We start from the raw sequence: 19,927 nt of genomic DNA on the forward strand, positions 1-19,927 counted from the left end.
CGAGCACATTCCGAAAATATTTAAACATACCCATTGATTCATTAGAAACACTTTTTTTTATTATTTTAATGTTAGGAATATTTTAGTAGTAATTTTTATATTCAAACTTTCAATTACATCAAATGGATATTTCAATTTCTCTAATTACATACAGGGAAGCCCAAAAAGGAGAGTTGGTCAGTCCTCAGTGAATTGAGCTCAGAATAATTAAACATTACCATTTCAACTATTGTTTCTGTAATTAAACTGTTAAAGCAATCTCAAAGTAGTTAGGTAATCTCTAATTTCTAACCAATACAAACTTAATAAAAAAATACATTTTTTTTTTGTTAGGTTAAGTGGATCACCCTGTAAGTAAATTGAATTAAAATAATATACCGTGTCCGTGTAATGTAATTTGTAAACACATGGATCAAAATACACAGTAGGCAACCCAGCATGCTCAATAAACCGCTACTCCGTCTTTATGCTTAATGCTTATGTTAATCGAGCATATCGGAAAGAGTTAACAACCCGTCCCATATAAGTTGCTGTAAATTACCCGGTCGCCGCCCGACCGCATCAAATTTTCATAAGGCTACACATTGTCGGATTTATATTGGAAACGTTGAAAGATGGAAGACGGACTGCGCGCGCCACCAGCCCGACAGGCCATCTTGTCAATTCGCGAAATTTAACATTTTTAACCTTTTGTTGTGATGTATTGAAATGAATAATGTTTGATTACGTTAATTAAATAATTTTCCGAGTGGTTTTTCGCAACGGAATCCGATTCGTTCGATGAGGAACGAGGGGCAGTTTCACTGTTTGGACGTTATGAACAGCCGTTTGCGTTGAAACGACAAAAGTCGTTTCGTTTGCCGCTGGCTGTTTGTTCGCCATACCTCGACAACTTGCATACGGGCCGCCGTGCTGCCCTAAATTCAGTGTTTTTACTTTTTATTGGCGATCCACGGGGCTGAAACAGCTTTTTAAAGGTTCCGGTGGTGGTTAGTGAGGTGAGTAATGTTTCAGTTTGCGGTTTTGCTTGTTTGCCGGGCGTAAATTGTGAGAATTTGTCCCGTTTGTTTTGCGCCAATATGGCTACCGTCGGAATTCGTAATTTCCGCCGTAGAATTATTTAACTCGTTTTACCGAGAATTGCGACTCGTTTAGTATCATTTCGATCAATTTTAGGATTGCATTTATAGCGTAACCGTCCAGGGTAGGCTCAAATTTACTATTATATCAAAGATAAACGAAAAAAATTGAAAATTTTCTTTGGTTTAATGCTCTTTCCGGCGGACGATGAACGTTATCCAGTGGCGGACTGGTTATAAAGTTTTTCCTGTTTTTACCACTCGTTTTATGGTTTTACGCCCTTTATCAGCTCCTTAGGGTGCAGAAACGAGGATTTAGTGTTGGTTTTTCTGGAAAAATACGCCGGGTTTTCTCATAAATAACTTATTGGCGATTGTCTATTCCAGATCGATTCATAGGTGCGTCACCCGTCGGTTAACCGACTGGTCAATAGAAAATTATTTATCTAAATATTTAAATAACACTTTATTTTTTTATGTGGGGCGTGTTTTAATGATCGCCTTCTGTTGTATCCAATACCATATATGCATAATAGTTGTTTTGTGGTTTTATATAATTATCATTTAAAGAAAAAAAAAACTATTATTTTAACCACAAAATATTAATAAAGGCCGCAGCGTTAATAGGTCTGTTCGCAGAGAAGGATACATCCATTGGTCACAAGTCAGAATACGTCAAAGTCACGTAAGCATCCAACCAATAAAACTTGACATTTACTGTTTCTGAGTTGGAATTGCTTCTGCGAACAGACCTTTTGACGTCACGATGACGTAATTTGCAAAAACCATAATTTTAACTGTCAAATTACACATTACTAATGGCGTTTTCGATTAGCAGGTTCAGTGCAAAACTAATCTATCTGTATCCTGCTCTATCAAATGTCATTGAAACAGTATGGCAATACACTGGTTTTGCACTTAACATCCAATCAAAAACGCCATAAGTAACGGGTGTTCAATAATTGTTATGGTCAGGTCGCCTATGGATGGCAATTGTCACATAAAGCGTATGTCTTAGATAACGTTGCAAACAATTATTATATGACAGCTGTCAATCCGCCGGTTTGATTTCGAACCATATACGAACTTATCAGAGACAGCCGCAGCCAACTAGGACCATAACAATTATTGAACACCCATTAGTTATGTGTCAATCAGGATTATACATATTCACTACTTAAGGTATTTATGGCGGATTGCACCGACGTAATTAAGGACACCCTAAGGTTCACCTAGGCTAAGTTGTGATTTGACTGTGACAGCTCATGTGCAAAATGTCATAGTCAAATTAAAACCTATAGTCTAGGGTGTCCTTAAATATGTCGGTGTAATCGGCTCTTAAGCACCTTTAAATGGTGTTTTGACTGAGACAGATCCTGTAAACAATGTCACAATAAAAAAAACCGACCTCCTTTATCTATTAACGCTTATGTAACGTCACGGTGACTAATTTGTTGACAGTTGGTCAAATTAATACGTAATTGTGACATCAGATTCGCTCTGCAGGCTCCATGGAGTATCAAATCGAATGCGGTTAGTTTAAAAGTGCACAAATACTTTCCCTGCCAAACAAAGCCTAGTTCTGATAAAAAAAAATAGAAAAGAATGTCACTCCAGCACAAATTTTACCAAAATATTTCTAATTAGTGTTGCCTCCCAATGTTAAAATGTTCTGGACTCACCTCATTTAAAATGGCATATAACTCAGAGAATTAGACAAGCAATTCTGAACGTTTTGACAGCTGTCAAAAACTACGCTTCCGAGATATTCAAATTTTTAATTTTTTTTTGAAAATTGCATCAAAATTTTGAAAATTCGGTACCTCTGCTATATTTGGGGTTTCAGTGACTATAAAAAGCTCAAAATGTTTGTCTTGAACTGCTCCTTCACCTCGTACTAACTACAACCTTGTTTAACATATACAGGCTGTTCCAAAAACAAAATAAAAACAAGTTGTGCCAGTTGTGACCGCGTATATCCGGTTCTAAGTGGGTGTAAACTAACTAACCAGTCCACAAGGTGCAGAAAGTCATTCTAAACGTTTTTGTTATTTTGCAAAATTTCCGTAACTCTAACCGTTTTCTAGATATTCAACTTTTGTTTATTTTTGAAAGTGTACCCAAAATTTTCAATATCGGTTATTTTTTGGGTTAAAAGTCAGTCAGTCTGTAATTTACTAAAAACAACATTTTCCAAACTTTTGTTCCTACTTCCTGAATACCTACACATTGTAGGAATTGAAAAGCATTTTTCTTGACATTTTCTAACAAATCACAGATACTTTGTTACACTTAATCAAACTATCTTTTGATCTCAGATTTATAATACTCGACTAGTAATTTAATTTGACATACAACAATAAGCCTTAAAAAACTAGAAAAAATTTCTGGGCAGATTTTTTGGTGATTAAGGGGATGTAAAGATATTTGAAAAGATCTGGGAAAAACGGGGAGATATTTCAGGACATCCGAAGAATTATAAGAGATCTGGGGAAATCCGAGTAAATCTAAGGTGATTTTCTGGGGGAGGCAATCTTTTGACCCAAATAATCAAAACAAATGGGCAGTGAATAACCCCTCGCTTTTTTCGAAGCAAAATGTACTTTCATATTATTTCCGCTGGCTCTTCATTATGCTTTTTGTAAGCTGGTTGCAAATTATGTTATTTCAGTCCAAACCTTCTGATTGATACTAAATAAGCTACAATATCCAATTTTCGTTGGCACTGTAGATCTCAGTTGTTATTAAATTCATGATTTGAAACGAAAATTGCCGTTGACACTGCTGAAAGATTTTGATCCGATTATTGTATGTATTATCAAGATATAGAAAAAGTAATTTAACATGGTTTAAATTATTCCATTTTTTTCTAGTTAACAATGAACGAACCTGAAGACGTAGGTCAAGAAGTCTGGTCCGCCTGGATATTGGACGCCATCAGAAAAATCCGTACACAAAAACAGCGTCCTAGCGTAGAAAGAATTTGCCACGCAATCCGGTTGCATCACAATTACCACGAGGAGGTAATCGCCGAACACCTAGAAGTAGCAGTAAAAGATGGGGTCGTTTTGAAGATATTTAACAAAGGCCAGAGCTCTTACAAAGATCCGGGAGGGTTACAGCAAAACCGTACCCTAAAACTCCACAAGGGTATAGATTTAAGTAAAGTAGTCACCAAAGCGGTTAGAGAGCTTGGTGAAAGAGATGGTTCGAGTCTGAAAGCCATTGAGAAATATATTAATCAGTCTCACACTATTATCGAGAATCCTGACGCTGATCTGATTGGGTTGATCAGACTGGGTGCAAAACGGGCGGCCGCTAGACAGTTTGTTATTCCGAATGGAAAAAATTACAAGTATAACTACAGTCTGCAGAATTCGCAGAGTAGGAGGAAGCTAGACAGTCAGAAAAGAAACGAGAAGGATGAAGAGGTTATGGTCGTGCGAGTAAGTGTGCTTTCCACATTTCCATATAGTCCAAATACCATTGCCTAAATTGTTAGTTTGGATGTGCATTTATTAGCTTTTTCAAATAAGTTTCTGATTATTTTCCATCTCTTTTGTTTGTTGTTGTTTGTAATTTTAGGCTCCAACTGCCCTTCCAATCTGTTCAGAATGTCTTGGAACAGACGCAAAAAACGCTAAAGGAGTGCCAGAAAAATTAAGTGCCTGTGAGGAGTGTGGATCTTTAGTTCATTTTAGTTGTACCGCTTCCGGAGCCGAGTTGGCTTCCTTGGTTGCCAAAGGCGGCAAATGGTTTTGCGAAGATTGCAAAGTTTGCGATGGATGCGGTAATTTATGCTACTACCAGCTTCTTGTACCAATCTAATAATTTTCAATGTTTACAGGGAATACTGGAGTGTCAATGTGCCTGTTGTGCTGTTGTAATTGCGACCGAAATTTCCACATGGGTTGTTTGGATCCACCTGCCGACAAAAAGTTGAAGTGTCCCTGGCGGTGTCGGCACTGTTTGTCCCATCACGACAACGTACCGAAAATGCAAAAGAAACAACCGGGCAGTGCAATAAAGAAGAAAATGGATAAAGTCAGGGAGAAAATCAACGAAAAGAAATTATCTAAGTAAGTGACAACAATATTATCATTTCAGTTTTAATATTAATCGTCGGATCGATTGGTTAAGTTAGATCAATCAATGATGATGCATTCAATATGGGTTTTAGACCGAAAACCAACATAAACATAAAAATGTAGGTTTTGTGTGAATAATCATTAATAAATAATGCTGTAAGGCTTTATTTTGACTTACTAAAGAATTTTAGTTCATATTTGCTTTACGCCATCATAAAAGTGTTTTTTTTTTTTATTTTAAAATTGAAGATAGTAAAATTCAAGATGGGGTACTATTACTGAAACTCTATTTCGATTATCTTGATTTTTTTAAACTTGATGGGGGAAATCGTACTTTTCTTTTCAAATTTAAGAAGAACTGTAAAAAAGTCACTCTGAATCCGGAAAAATTAATACCCTGAAAACTATATTGTTTAAGAAGCTCGCCAGTATGACGTATTTGAGGCCATTTAAACATAACGGCAGCCACCCCTTTATGATAAGTCTACATGTGCAGTATTTGCGTAAATCACAGTAGTTCGTATTTTGTGATTGGCCAAAAAAAGCAGCAAGCTGAAAGCTGATTTTTTACCAATCCCAAACTGCTCACTGTGCTGAAATTTACGCAATTGCTGTACATATGTATAGACTTGGCATTAACCTTTATGGTGTCGTCCATTGGCAAATGTATTATAAAACTAGTGTACTTGTATCCTGCTCTACCAAATATCATTGAAACAGTATGAGAATATAGAGGTTTTGCACTACTCGGATCAATGCAAAATATTACCCTGAAGTTAAAGCAAAAAGTATTGAAATTATAGGTCTGTTCGTAGAGAGAATCTCCAACTAGTAATCAGAGAAATAGATACATCCATTGGCCATAAGTCAGAAAACGTCATAGTCACATGAGCAATCAACCAATGAAACTTGACATTTACTGTTTCTGAGTTGGAAACCAGTCAGGGATTGCCTCTGCGAACAGACCTAATAGAAAACAAAAACAATTCGGTTATCTTAGCATTTAAATTTCTCGTTTTCATCACATTAGTCTAGTTTACACCGCTAACTTGGTACGCGTACTAACGTTTTACTCCGAACCATATTCGAAGTTCTAGCCTTTTCGGTGTAAACAGTGGTGTATTAAGCTAGTTCACTTTCGGTATGGTACTCTTGGAAATGTGTACCGAACTATTTTAAGTTCCATACGCAAGGCATTTTGATAGGAACTATTGCTCTGTGGAGTGGTGTACACGCATACTTAGTAGACGAATAGAAAATCGATACATAATAAATAATAATCGATAGAAAACCTATACTATAGGCTGTGTTTAATGATGTTTTAATATTTATTTGTTTAATGTTTATTACAACTTTGACAACTGTCATAACCTTTTTCTTGTTTAGTCTAGTTGTTTGGTCGATCGACACTTTGCGGTATAAATGATCAAGAAGCAATCATATGATCCTATCTCCCTTTTAGTTCCCGTGTACCGAACCTACCAAAAAAGTGTAATAAGAGTTGTAGCGAATTAAATTCGCTACAAGATTGCACCAGGGCACTTTTGCCCTAAAAGGTCATTTGAGGGAGATATTCCTCTTCTATAACTGTTTTAAAAAACGAAAAGAGTGCATAATTCCGTTATTTATTTTGCTATTTTATTTAAAGAAAATAGGAAAAAGTGTAATAAGAAGAGTTGTAGCGAATTAAATTCTCTACAAGATTGCATCAGGGCACTTTTGCCCTAAAAGCTACCGAAGCTACCTAACGGTGTAAACTAGACCATTGATGTCCTGTTTTGATTCTTACGGATTGTCGCAGCTAATTGGCGGATCTTCAACACAAATACGAGATAAACGGGATTCAATTATTGACTGTTCCATCCGCTTTCTCGATCGGATTATATGTTTCACGAGATAAACGTAGTCAAACCTGTTAATTTTCAGTATCGACTAGTCAATCCTAATGGTTAATTCGATCCGTTTATGTCTCTTTTTTATATCTATTTTACCCGATCCTGTTGTGAATGTAGTTCTTCAATATTATTTTTTTCGGATTTAAAGTGAGTACTTACATATTTTCAAGAACAAAAAAATACCAGTATAATTTTTTTTGTTGTTCTTCCTAAATATGAAATAAAAAAAATATGGGAGATGCCTATTGTTACTTTGCAAGCCAGCTTTAACTGTCATATTTGTTCTTTCTGCAGGTCTCAAGATGCAGATTCAACAAATTCATCGATCGCTTCGTTGTCTAGCATTGCCGACGTAAAAACACCCACGCGAAAAGGAAAATCAGCTCAACCGACGACCCCAGCGAACGATGAAGACGATGACGAAGAAGTCGACACTCAGGGTACGCAAACTCCTCAAATCCTATCCCACAATCCTAAAACCCCCTTAGTTAATCATAATTCCCGAAAGACTCCCGATAATGTAGAGTCGGTTGATACATCCGATCCGATATCGAAAGAAAAGCAAAAGTTTTTCAAAGATTCGGCGTTCAATGCGGGGAAAAAAAGCAGCAGATTGAAAGAGAAAAATGACTCACTATTAAAACTTGAGCAGGAAAAAGACAGTATGCCACTGGACCAGAGAAAGGCTAGAGCAGCGATTGAAGTGAAGAAAAGTGGCGGTGGTGCGGAGCCTGCGAAGAAATCTACTACTAATGGAAAGTTGTCAAGTGATGCGAGTTCTGTATGTAAGCGCAGTATGCGTTTGAGGGCGTCAGCCAAAGTTGAAGAGGAGAAACCAGTGTTAAGGAGAAGTGGGAGAGCAGAGGCCAAGAAAAAGGTGGCGGAAAAGGTTTCAACGGATGAAGATGAATCTGAAAGTGAAGAAGACACCTCTAGTGAAGAATGTTCGAGTTCTTCGTGCGAGTCGGAGTCCGAAGATAGTGATTCTTCAGTAGAATCACATTCAGACTCAAAAATTCGTATGCAGAAGGTGGTGATACCGTCATCAACACCTGACCCAAAAAATAAAACTTTTGGAGGTATGAGCGTCAATGCAGACAAAGATGCTCCTTGGGGATTTGCGGCGGCTGCTCAAGGTGTCGAAACGCGGCGGACCGCTAAAGACCGAACGGATCCTAAGAAGGACGTCAATTTATTCACAAACCCTCCGGAGAACCCCAGTTTATTTGAAACTCCACCCGATCTGTCAAAATCTGACCCCAAACCGACAGACGACAAGAAAGGCTTAGGCCAACTTAAAGGCCTATTCGACGGTTTATCGCATTTTTTTTCCGCACCGGCGCCAAGTCGTGCAAGCAGAACACAACCGAATTACAACCCAAACAAAAGGAAACCAAAAGATGAAGCCGGCAAGAAAGAGCCTGACAAAATCGAGAAAGACGACTCTAAGAAAACTCCAATTCCCATTGTCCCGCCCGCCCTTCCCCACTCTCCATCGCTGTCTCCCAGTGACTTGGTCAAATCGGCCGTAAACTCGCAACAACTCGAAAAGGAGCAGTTGAAACCCATTAAAGCCGAAGAACAAGTTAAGTTGAGCTGTGCGGCCGACAAAGCATCCTCGACACCTACTAAAAAGCGCATCCATCAGGCTCCCGCTGTACCACCGCTAAACACTCTGACGGGTAAGATTGTTCGCTGCTTAGCTGGGGGTTTATTGGCACCAGGTGAATTTGTTTTCGTTGATTTTCTCTAACCATACCATCATTTTGGCTGCCTAATATTCTGAATTGCGGTAATGACAAAGTTTACTTTTATAAATATAAACCTAAGTCCCTGTTTTATCCCATGATGGTCACAAAGTCGGAATTTTACTTCTAGGGTCGTAATTGATCTTATGTAAGCGCTTGCTGTTGTTATCTAAAGTTCCTGAATCCTTCAAAATATGAGTTTCTGCAACTGTTGTGTTTTTCCTTATAGATAACATTGGCCTAGAAACACTTAGTTTTCAGTTTTTTTTACCATACTACATTTAGAAGAAAGTTTATTTCCAAACAATAATACAATCATTTTAAACAATAATACACAAATTTTGATTGCGGGAAGGACTAGTTCTGATTGCTAAGGCTAACAAACCGGAAAGTAAATACGTATAGTTTATTCAATCTACAATAGAAACACTTTCTTATTGCGTAGGTATCATAACGTAATTTTTTGATGTTATGAGATGATTAAATTTCTGAAAAAGCGCAGTCCTATTAATAACAGCTTAAAAAATAAACATCAATCATTTTTACGGTAATCGTAGACTAGAAAACTTTTCGAATAAACATATTAACCAATTTCCAACTAAATTTTATAACCATAAATAACGCACTTGTAGGAATTAAGATTCGTCATAAAAGAAAAATTTTGTTGAAGTTAATCTTTGCATTCTAGAAGATATGAAACCGCTTCAGCTGCCGCCAGGATGCAACAATAAAGATCTGGAGCTGTTTAAAGAAGCTCGCGAAAAAGCCAATGCCCAGACCGCGGCGCTGCTTGAAGAAGCCGAATTAGCCAACCAAAACATGATGTTAGACTCGCCGTCTAAACTGATGCACGATCAGCCCAGAAATCCTGGCGCTATTGAGTTTGGAAAGTACGAAATTCAGACGTGGTATTCTAGTCCCTTTCCTCAGGAGTACGCTCGGCTACCTAAACTCTTTTTGTGCGAGTTTTGTTTGAAATACACCAAGAGTAAAGCAGGTAATATCTTCTGTTACTTTCATTGCGAACATTTTACAACCGGTGTGTTGGTTACAGTGCTGAGAAGACACCAGGACAAGTGCACCTGGAGACATCCGCCCGCCACGGAAATATATAGGTGCGCGGACATTTCTGTGTTTGAAGTGGACGGCAACGTCAATAAAATCTACTGTCAGAATTTGTGCCTTTTGGCAAAACTTTTTTTGGACCATAAAACGCTCTACTATGACGTGGAACCGTTTTTGTTTTACGTTTTGACTAAGAACGACAAAAAAGGGTGCCATTTGGTCGGGTATTTTTCTAAAGAGAAGCATTGCGTGCAGAAGTATAACGTCAGCTGTATCATGACGATGCCTCAGTATCAGCGACAGGGATTTGGACGGTTCCTCATTGATTTCAGTAAGTACACTATTTTATTATTAGAGATATCTACAGACTGATAAATGTAATAACAATTCAGGAAATGGAATTTGAACTATTTGGAAATAAAATTTCAAGTAAATGTGTTTCTTAGAGGAACAATACTGTAAAGTGACTTTACAGCACAATGGAGTTAAATTTAACAGTGCTGACGTTAAGAGACACTTTAAAACGTTACTTACGCCACGTGACAGCTGTCTTGACTGTCGAAACCCGTTAAACAGAGCCCTGAAATTATAAAATTACAAATGGTTGCTTATTTAAGGAATTACATTGGAAGTTTTGCTTAAAGTTCCATGAATCCAAATTTACCACTTGGGACGTTGGGAATCTTGTTACTGTTCTCGCGGAGTGAGTTTACCCGTGCGTCACGAAGGCTACGTCATTTATAATCATATGAATCAAATCAAGTTTTCGTCAACTGTTGTGTTCATATTATAGAAAAGGGAGTGTCTAAAGCTTCGTCACGTTTAAAATTTTGTGTATATTGTAAGTCAGAAAGTAGAGATCTTTGGCTGCAAATTTGCACTAAAACCACCTTATACCAAAGCAAATCAAAAATATCTTGACCGAAATAGCATTTTTTATTTATGAGAAGTCTCGGTTTGGATCATAGAATTCCGTCTAAATTTGAAACCTAATTTATTTACCAAAATTCGCAGAGATGTATCACCAATATGTAGTATTTCTTTAACTTTAAGCTCTTGATTTAGGTTCTGGATGGTTACATGTTTCTCTGAAATAAATATAACAAATTAAAAATTCAATAAGACATTCTGAGTGATGCTGTAGTATCTCATATCTCATTTTCAGGTTGCAATCCACTTATTTTATTTTAAACCCGCTGGAAAACATTTTAGACGCTTATTTTATTTTTTTTATGACTCTATTATTAATATGTTTAAGAAATTTTTATGAAAAATCTATAATGCAACCCAAAAATCTCAGTCTCTGGAAGCAATGAAATGTTAATAGATGTTTCTTACAAAAGTAGATATATTTTACTATTATTAACATACTATCGTTGTACATATCATATAATGTATTTCGAACATCCATTTTAATGCTTTAAGATAATTCAGTGGTGTTGGCCCGTCGATAACGTCTCGATTTACGTTTTCTAGGTGAGGAAATCATAAGATTACTTGCTTGCTTTTTCCGAATCGAATAAACAGTTTTGCGGGAAATTTTCAAAGCAGCTGCAACCTTCTAGTATCAAAAAAAAATACATCAGTAAGAATATGTAAGGTCTTAAAATTTCTTATTTTCTTCCTGAACAGATGATAAAGCTTCTTAAGGTCCTCCATTGGTTTTTTCCAATTCAAAATATTCACAAGGTTAAGAATTAACTGCTGGGCTTGTCTGTGGAGAATTTTTCCAGGCATTTTCTAAAAAATACTGTAATAGTAAGTAATTCCGAATTTAGGAAAAATCAAATGGCTAAATAAAAACCATAATAGACACTCACACTTTTTTTTCAAAACACGTTAGTAATTGTGCCAATTTTGGTTAGATCATGTCAGCCGACATAAAAAAATAAAAATATTAATAATAATATTATGAAAGTACGTACAGAATGTTAAAAGCGTAGAAACAATAGCTCTTAAAAGAACTGTGGTGGTGTGGTAAATAGAAAACTTTATAAATGATTAACAACACAAAGAAAGGGAAAATAATTAATAGTAAACAAATCAAATAAATTTCGATGGTTTTCAAACTGACAATGTTTTTTTTTGGAAGAAATTCACTTAGATATTTTCTGAAAGTGAACATATTTGTTTTATTGCAGGTTATCTACTTTCCAAAGAAGAAGGTCAACCGGGCACCCCAGAAAAACCTTTGTCAGACTTAGGAAAAGTGTCTTACTACTCCTACTGGCAGTCCGTAGTTCTTGAATACTTGAACGAGCATCGCACTGACCGTATAAACCTAACGGACATTAGTAAAACAACTGGAATGTACTGTCAAGATGTGGCGTTAGCGTTTCAACTTTTGGGCTTTATACGTTGCGATACTACGGAAGATGGAGGAACAAAAGTGTCAATCAGCGTCGATTGGGACAAAGTGAACAAACATGCAGAAAGGGTGGCCAAATCGAAAACAAGAATTCACATCGATATGGAGTGTTTGAGGTGGAAACCGTTGCTTTCAAATGCGGCCAGCCAGTTTAGGGAAGAGCGGTCGGATGAGGACCGAAGCATTATGGAAACTTCAGCTAACATTATCACAGCCCCGGAGAAGATTATTATTGAAAACACTCAGGGTGTGAAGCTGAAGAGAGGAAAAAAGCGGAAAATCAGTAGTTCAAAAGTACCGAAAACTCCCAAACCAGAGTGTCCCAAGGTTGAGGAAGCTGAAGCAGCGTCCCCTTCTGAAGAACTCGAAATTACCTCATTCGGCAGAAAAAGAACGAGACCAATGAAGTTCAATGAAACGACCTATGCGGATAAGAAGCCCACCCCTAGTAAAGTTGTCGCAGTTGATAATAAGCGTAAGAAAACTGAACCCGAGTCGAACAGCAAGGAGATGGTGAAAAAGCCTAAGTTAGACGTTGATACTCCTGAAGTTAATGTCACTAAAACTAAAGAAAAGTCTAATGATGTGACAGAAGAAACTGTAGTCCCAGCTACGCCAATATCTTCAGTTAGACAGAGAAGAGGAACGCCTCAAAGCAAAGAAAAGGTTCCAGGAGAACGGTGGTCTCAAAGACGCGCCAAGAAGCAGAAGGAGCTAGAGGAGTTGGAGAAAATTGAAGAGGAAAAACAACCAACCATCGCTGATAAAGTTGATCAACCCAAACCAGATTCAGTATTAAATACTGATAGTATTAACGTGGAAGATCGTTTGGAGGATGCTAACATTGGACAATCCAAACCTATTGAAACGGAATCAATTATTCCGATAACACCGCAGATAAAGAAGAAAAGACCGATAAAGAAAAGAAGAACGTGGAATAAGAACAGGAGGCTCAACTCGGAACTTTCGAAGCCCCAGCTGACTCTTCCTCAATTAATCAAAGCGAAGCAGTTACTGCGAAACGAGAAAGAAAGCGAGAGTGAGTCGGTGGCTTCAGAAAAGTCGGAAGATGAACCGCTTCGACCTAGTAATCAAAGTCCAAAGGACAAAGTAGAAAAGAAGAAACTGATAAAGCCTTCAAGAATATCTACTGAAGAAGACTCCAGTGCAGAAGCTGATGATGAGATGGAAAATGATGAACTACCCTCCCACAAAGATTCGTCCCCTTTGAAATATAAATACTCCAAATTGGGTGGGTCTAGAGATGAACTTTCAAGAACACCATCCAGAAACAAGTCATCACCTAACAGTATATCTCCCAAGCAGGTTGATGGAGATAGGAAACAGTGTGTGTACTCATCCACTACGTCGGAATCGGAAACTGAAATAGACGGTCAGAAAATCAAAACTATTTCCAGTAAAAAGATCTTGGAGCTATCCAAAACTAGCAGTTTTGATTTTAGTGAAGGACATAAGGATGAAAGTGTTAACTCTGAGGCAAAACTTCCGCCACCAAATGGAGATTGTAAAGAACCTGAACCACCAACTAAACCTGTCAAAGATATTGCTACCACAACAGTGGTAACTGAATCCCCCACAACGGCTCCCGAATCAACTAGAATGTCTATGGATATGGATATAGAGAAAATGGAAGAATCTCAAGTTATCATTGAGCACAAGTCTGATTTGTCAGAAAAGGTGGACAGTCCCCAGAAGATGGATGTAGATATCACACCTCCAGTAAGCGAAAATACAGTACAAAAACCAGAAACCTCAAATCAAGTGCCTTTAGTAACTGACGAACCAAAGATTAGTGCAAATGTGAAGCCGGAAGTTGTTGCTCCAAGTGTCGCAGTCACAGTTCCAGCAGAGGAACCTCAGCAGAAACCCTCCTCCAGTGCGGAACCTGTTATTCAAGTGCCGTCTTTACCAGATAATTCTGCAAAAACCGAAGCTGTAGGGCCAGAACCAATTCAACAACAGAACGAAGTTTTGTTACCTAAACCGGTCGAAAAGATTGAATTACCACAAAATGTACCTAGGATCGTAGATGTTCACCCTGAAGTTGTGCCAGCACCTGAACCAGTTCAGAAGAATACACCTCCAAAAGCTCCACAACCTGAAGTAGAGAAAAATGTACCTCCAAACAAGCCCACTGAAGTTTCTGCTGTTCCCGAAAAACCGACAAAACAACCGCCTCAACAGCAAAAAGTCCCCACTATAAAGGAACAACCAACACCAATTATACCTCCACCACCTGTACTAGAAACTCCCAAGTCTGTTATCGAGAAACCACCTCACAAAGAAGCCAAACCACAAATTTATACGGAGATTAAACATAAAGACGAACACAAATCAGTAAAACCGGACCACACTAAAAATGATCGTAACAAGACCGAAAAATACGACGATATAAGGTTCCAACAAAAAAATCCTTACGAGGACAAACGACCGTACGAAGCTGCTGCTCAAAAGGCGGCCATGTTAGCCGCTAACAAAGCGGCCGAAAACGAGGCTTTATTAGCCAGCATGGCTTCTCAAGGTTATCACATGAATATGAATATGCCTGCTCAATATCCTTGGCAGTGGGACCGGTTTTGGGGCAACAAATACTATGATCCAACCAAACGGGACTATTCTGGATATGCAATGCCTCCGCTCCAGTTCCCTTTGGATATGCTGCCTGCTCCAAAACAACCTAGTGCAACTCCTGAAAAAGAGAAAAACTCTAGTAAGAGTCATAGCAAATACAATCAGCAGAGCAGCAACAGTACTAATCGAAATAACAGCAGTTCCAGTAAAGACAAAACTCAATCGCCTAGAAAGGACAGTGATCGGTTAAAACATAAATCTGATCAGGAGACTAGCAGGACCTCTTCAGAGCAGTATAAAGTTGCAAGTCAAACAAATAATGTGGAGCATAAGTCTCAGCACAGTGAAGTGCCAAATATGGCTAACATTCCAGCTAAAGTGATTAAACCAAAAGAGGATCAGCAGAAAATTGATCATCGGGAAATCCTCCAACAACACACTGTATTGAAACAGTCACAATCAAATACCGAAATACCTTCAATGGGAGTGTACACCCCAGACTCGACCACCAACTCGGTACACAGTTTAACTTACGCTCCCTGTGATCTGGACGTATCACATATTGGATTAGAGTCACCAGCTTCCATTTCTAGTGACATTCAAAACTCTGTTGAAAGTGTAAGACCGTCGTCTACAGTGTCATCTCACTCAAGCCATGGAAATCAGCCTACTCAGGCTAATTATGATTGTATGCAGCAACAACCAATGCAAAACGTGACAATTCCCGCATCCAGTCCGGGAATAAATAATACTATGCAAATTCAGCAACCATCTCCGCAGGCGCAGAGCAGCTCAAGTAAACGTCAAATGCAACAACAGCAACAACAACAACAGCAGCAACAACAACAGCAGCAGCAGCAACAAAGAAGCAGAGCCAACACACCGTCAAATAAACAACCGCAACAACAACTCAACATGCGAGCGACACCTCCAAGTACCGGCCAACAACAAACCTCTTCAGCAAGACACAGAGACACGCCTCCTTCAGGACATCAACACCAACACACAATGCAAATGAGTCCTTCGGGTAATGCTCAACACCAGGTGATGCAACATCAGCATCAGCAACAGCTGCAACAACACTTACACCAACAAGTGGCAGCCGCCGCTGCGCATCAGGGTTACTCTCATCAGTTGTCTTCTACAGCAATGCATCATCAACATTCCCACCACGGCCATCATTCAGTGATCAGTCAAGCCAATTACATTCCAGTGGCCAGTTCACAAGGATTTTCTGCACAAGGTTCTAACACTTATGTCAACGTGCCCAGTGTGATTCAACATCGTATGGCGCAACAAGGAGGAATCAGTCCTTTAAGTGGATTAGGTACGACTCACCAGAATTTGACTGCGTCTCCGAATTGCGCAGTGACTACGGCCGCGAGTTTCTACTTACAAGCCAATCCGCACACTCATTCACACACTCCAGGTGCCACTGTTCCTACCCCGTCGCCCAACGCGTTGCAAGCTAATACAGGACAACCAAGAAACTCCAGTTGCAGTTTGGCAAAGCTAGAACAAATGGTCACCAACAGTTCAGTACCTCCAACGGCATGCAACACCATGACGCCACCTCCGCCTACGTCTATGACACCACCGGCACACCATCCGCATACCATGACTCCACCACCTACACACCAAGCCATGATACAAAACCAAACTGTTCGGAATTTAACGCCGCCTTCGGCCATCCCAAGCAACTTGCAACAACAAGTTTTAGGCTATCACAAATACTATCAAACCAACATGAATGTGAATCAGTTAAGCGGTTCAGTGACGCCTCCTATCGGACAGAATTTGGGACGTTCGGGACGAAACTCCGCACCAAACGTGACCGCGATGCAACATATGCAACCTAGTTCAAGTCGGGTCAGTCCGAATGTGTCTTTAAATCCGTATGTGATGAATAACTCGTTGAACGGTTATCGAATCAGTCCTCAACAAGCTCCGAGTGCCGTAACCGGGTATATTACCAATCCACCAGCGGGGTTTATTAACAACCAATTACCTACCATGCAAATGATGAATATGGCTGCCGCGCAGACACAGTACCAAGATCCGGCTGCTTTACAACGTGCTCAACAAAATACCATGTACACTTATAACTACATAATGAGACGGTAAATTGGAGTTTGATTTTATTGGTACCATATGTCACAAAAATCGACTAACGTCGATTCGATTGAAAATGTGGGAAAGTGAAATAAGTAGCGTCACTAAACTAACAAACCAATGCTAAAACGACTAAGGGACTGTACTTTTCACCGGATAGATTTATTCTTAGAATAATATCTATACGGAATTGACCAATAGTATCGTCCGATTTCACGGTTTCTATAGAAACTGAAATACTTGGGACATGCCATGAGAGGAGATAAATACCAGTTGGTGCATCTTATTATCGAGGGAAAAATAATGGGCAAAATATCCATAGGAACATGGATATTGAACAACTTGAAAGAATGAAAAAAAAAATCGCATAGCTTTGATGATAACCAAACGGAACGAAGACGGTACCTAAAGAAGAAGATTGAAATAATCTTTGAAATAAAATTATTCTGAAGTGAAAGTACTGACCCTTAAGCTTCCCTTAGTCGTTTTGGCATTTTTACCTTCTGATTAATTTTTTGTCAATATAAGACCAAAGAGATCTAATTATGTATAAGTCTATAAAGCGTGCTTCTCTCAAATAATGTATGAATCGTTTGTCTTAGTGTTACTTATTTATTATTGTACGAACTTTTTTATGCAGTCAAAACATGTGATTTGTTTTAAATGTTCACAAAAAAGTTCTCAACAAAACTAAAGTTAAGGTTACAGATTTCCATCCTGTATAAAAACAAGTTGAACCAAAAAGTGTTTTTTGGTGGTGTACCGTACACACAAAATCGGTTTCATTTAGCTTATACAATGTGAACAAAATTAAAGTTTCTATGAATAAATGTTTTAAAAAAAAAAATAAAAACCGTATTTTTCGCTATTTTAAAAATTGAGAACGTTGAGACCTCAAATTGAAAAATGTCCTGAGATCTACCAAATCGCCTATCAACTGTCAGTTTCATTCACTTTTTGATGGAGATAAAAATGCAACTTCTTACACTTAAAACCAGATTTTAAGTTGAAAAAATATTTTTAACTTTTTAGACCTTTTTTAGAGTTCAACTTAGATCTTTTTGGAGAAGCACTCTGTATGTAAGCGACTTAATAACTTAACCTTTTTTGAATTGGTGTGATCAGAATATTTTTTTAATTTATAAAACAAGGCCCTAATCATACGTTTTTCCGTTGAAAAAATCAACGCAGGCTGTGCCACCTATATAGTTAATTTTTCTACATAGTGCATACCTTAGTTTCAGCTTAATGTGTATATAATTTGTAAATAAAATATTAGGTTTAAGGTTCCTTTATAAGCTGGTTTAAAACCAACGCGTTTCTATTTCGTATTAATCATTGATAAATTGAGCACTCTAATTTGTATTATTTAATGTTACTGAACTTTTTAGAATATGTTTTTTTATTCTGGTTGTCACTTAAGTAGGTTTTGTATATGGCACTGTGATTAGTTTTGATTAGTACGTAAACGCAGAATTTAGTTGTATGTTGTAGTCATTATTTATGTAGTTTTATTAAATACGATCGTTTTCAAACTTTGATATTTTATTTAAACCGAAACTAAATAAAGTTAAAGAATCACAAAATAAAATATTTTTTAGCATTTGGACTAGAACCTTTGACGAGTAACAAATAGATAGATGCAATCGTGACAGTTTCTAAATTATATTTCAACGTTATTTTAACAAGATTTACGACTGCTGTTTTGATTGTTATAGCTATTAATGTAACGGGATTATTATGCGATTTATAGAAGTCGTAGTTTTGTTGTCCGCATTAAAATCATGCAAAATTTAGATATTCCTGATAATATATTGGCTACATCCAACACTATAAGGTTGAACTTGCTTCCGGAAAAATCGAAAATCCAGTATGAGAAAGAATATGAACAGTTTTTGTGTGGCGAAACCAAGTACAAGTTCGAGGTGCAGAAGAAACGGTGTTGCTAGCATATTTTGCAAAACTCGCTGCAGAATATTCTGCTTCGTCCTTATGGCCAGAATATTCCATGTTACGAGCGACCTTAGATATAGAGCAAAAAAATCAAAGGTATTTACAAGAGAACAAATCAACGAATTTGTACGTTCTGCTCCAGAAAAGGAGCCTGCCGAACCAATGAACTAACCAAGATGACCACGGAAGATGTTGACGTTTTAGAGGACAAGCTGATTGTTACTATTCCCGACTCCGAAACCCACAAGAAACGGACATTCGCGATAGTATCTGAGGGCGATGTCAATCCTGTGCTTCTATTTAAAAAGTATGCAATGTTAAGACCAGCCCATGTTACTCACCGAAGATTGTTTCTATCATATATATAGAAATAGAAAATGTACAGTACAGCCCTGTGGCATTCATTTCTTCGCTAAACTACCTCAAAAAATAGCTGAGTATATTTCACTTGAAAATCCTAATATGTATACCGGTCACTGCGTTAGAAGATCTTCGGCAAATTTTCTTGTTAATGCTGGAGGGGACATATTGGATTTAAAAGAATTTGGTGGATCGGAATCAACGAAGATTGCTAGAGGGTATCTAGAAGAAAGTGTGTCCAAGAATGTTTCTATTGCTCGCAAAATCCATCGGCGATGTCTCCGGCAGTGGATTAAGTATTCGTATTATAATCTGCCTTCAGGAGACATAAATATGATCGTAGACTCCAAAAGGCAAGTGGAGTATCCGTTAAGTTTGAAAACTGTGAAAACATTGTTTTGAATATTCATGAAAAGTCGTTGTAATATTATTCTGTTATCAAACTTGTTGTCCTTCGTAACTAAAGTATTATTAGTAACTAAGGTTTTATGAAGGAATTAGTACATTTATGATGTTGATGATTATTAATAAAGATTTCATATAAAATCGTTTTACTCTTCAATGATACGATAAAAATACAAACACTCCTTTTTGTTGAATAACAATCATGCGCAAAGTTGAGCATCGATAGGAGCAAAATATGTACTTTCCGCACGCGAGTAGAAAA

At 37.9% G+C, this 19,927-nt stretch overlaps 1 protein-coding gene across 3 annotated transcripts; it reads left to right on the top strand.

Moving 5' to 3' along the window:
- The first annotated feature begins 622 nt into the window (after window positions 1-622).
- Window positions 623-18,482, top strand: enok (histone acetyltransferase enoki mushroom). 3 transcript variants are annotated; one of them, XM_081995205.1, is made up of 8 exons: window positions 623-998; window positions 3,953-4,525; window positions 4,665-4,869; window positions 4,927-5,158; window positions 7,357-8,744; window positions 9,499-9,807; window positions 9,865-10,206; window positions 12,017-18,482. In XM_081995205.1, exons 2-8 carry the CDS (start codon window positions 3,959-3,961, stop codon window positions 16,957-16,959), a joined length of 7,986 nt encoding a protein of 2,661 aa, XP_081851331.1. In that variant the 5' UTR covers window positions 623-998; window positions 3,953-3,958; the 3' UTR covers window positions 16,960-18,482. The 3 variants fall into 3 exon arrangements, with proteins under 3 accessions (XP_081851331.1, XP_081851337.1, XP_081851343.1); XM_081995211.1 differs by having other exon boundaries at window positions 9,502-9,807; XM_081995217.1 differs by having other exon boundaries at window positions 627-998; window positions 7,357-7,502.
- The last annotated feature ends 1,445 nt before the right edge of the window (window positions 18,483-19,927 follow it).

Source organism: Ips typographus, linkage group LG1, assembly GCF_016097725.1.
Source record: "Ips typographus isolate SLU linkage group LG1, UJ_Ityp_2.0, whole genome shotgun sequence".
NCBI classification, from domain to species: Eukaryota; Metazoa; Arthropoda; class Insecta; order Coleoptera; family Curculionidae; genus Ips; species Ips typographus.

What these genes read in the sequence shown, in the direction of transcription:
- enok (XM_081995205.1), top strand. Translation starts at nt 3,959, where the DNA reads ATGAACGAACCTGAAGACGTAGGTCAAGAAGTCTGGTCCGCCTGGATA. An exon ending in AAGAGGTTATGGTCGTGCGA is followed by an intron (nt 4,526 to 4,664) that starts GTAAGTGTGCTT and finishes TTGTAATTTTAG; the next exon opens with GCTCCAACTGCCCTTCCAAT. An exon ending in ACCGCTAAACACTCTGACGG is followed by an intron (nt 8,745 to 9,498) that starts GTAAGATTGTTC and finishes TTTGCATTCTAG; the next exon opens with AAGATATGAAACCGCTTCAG.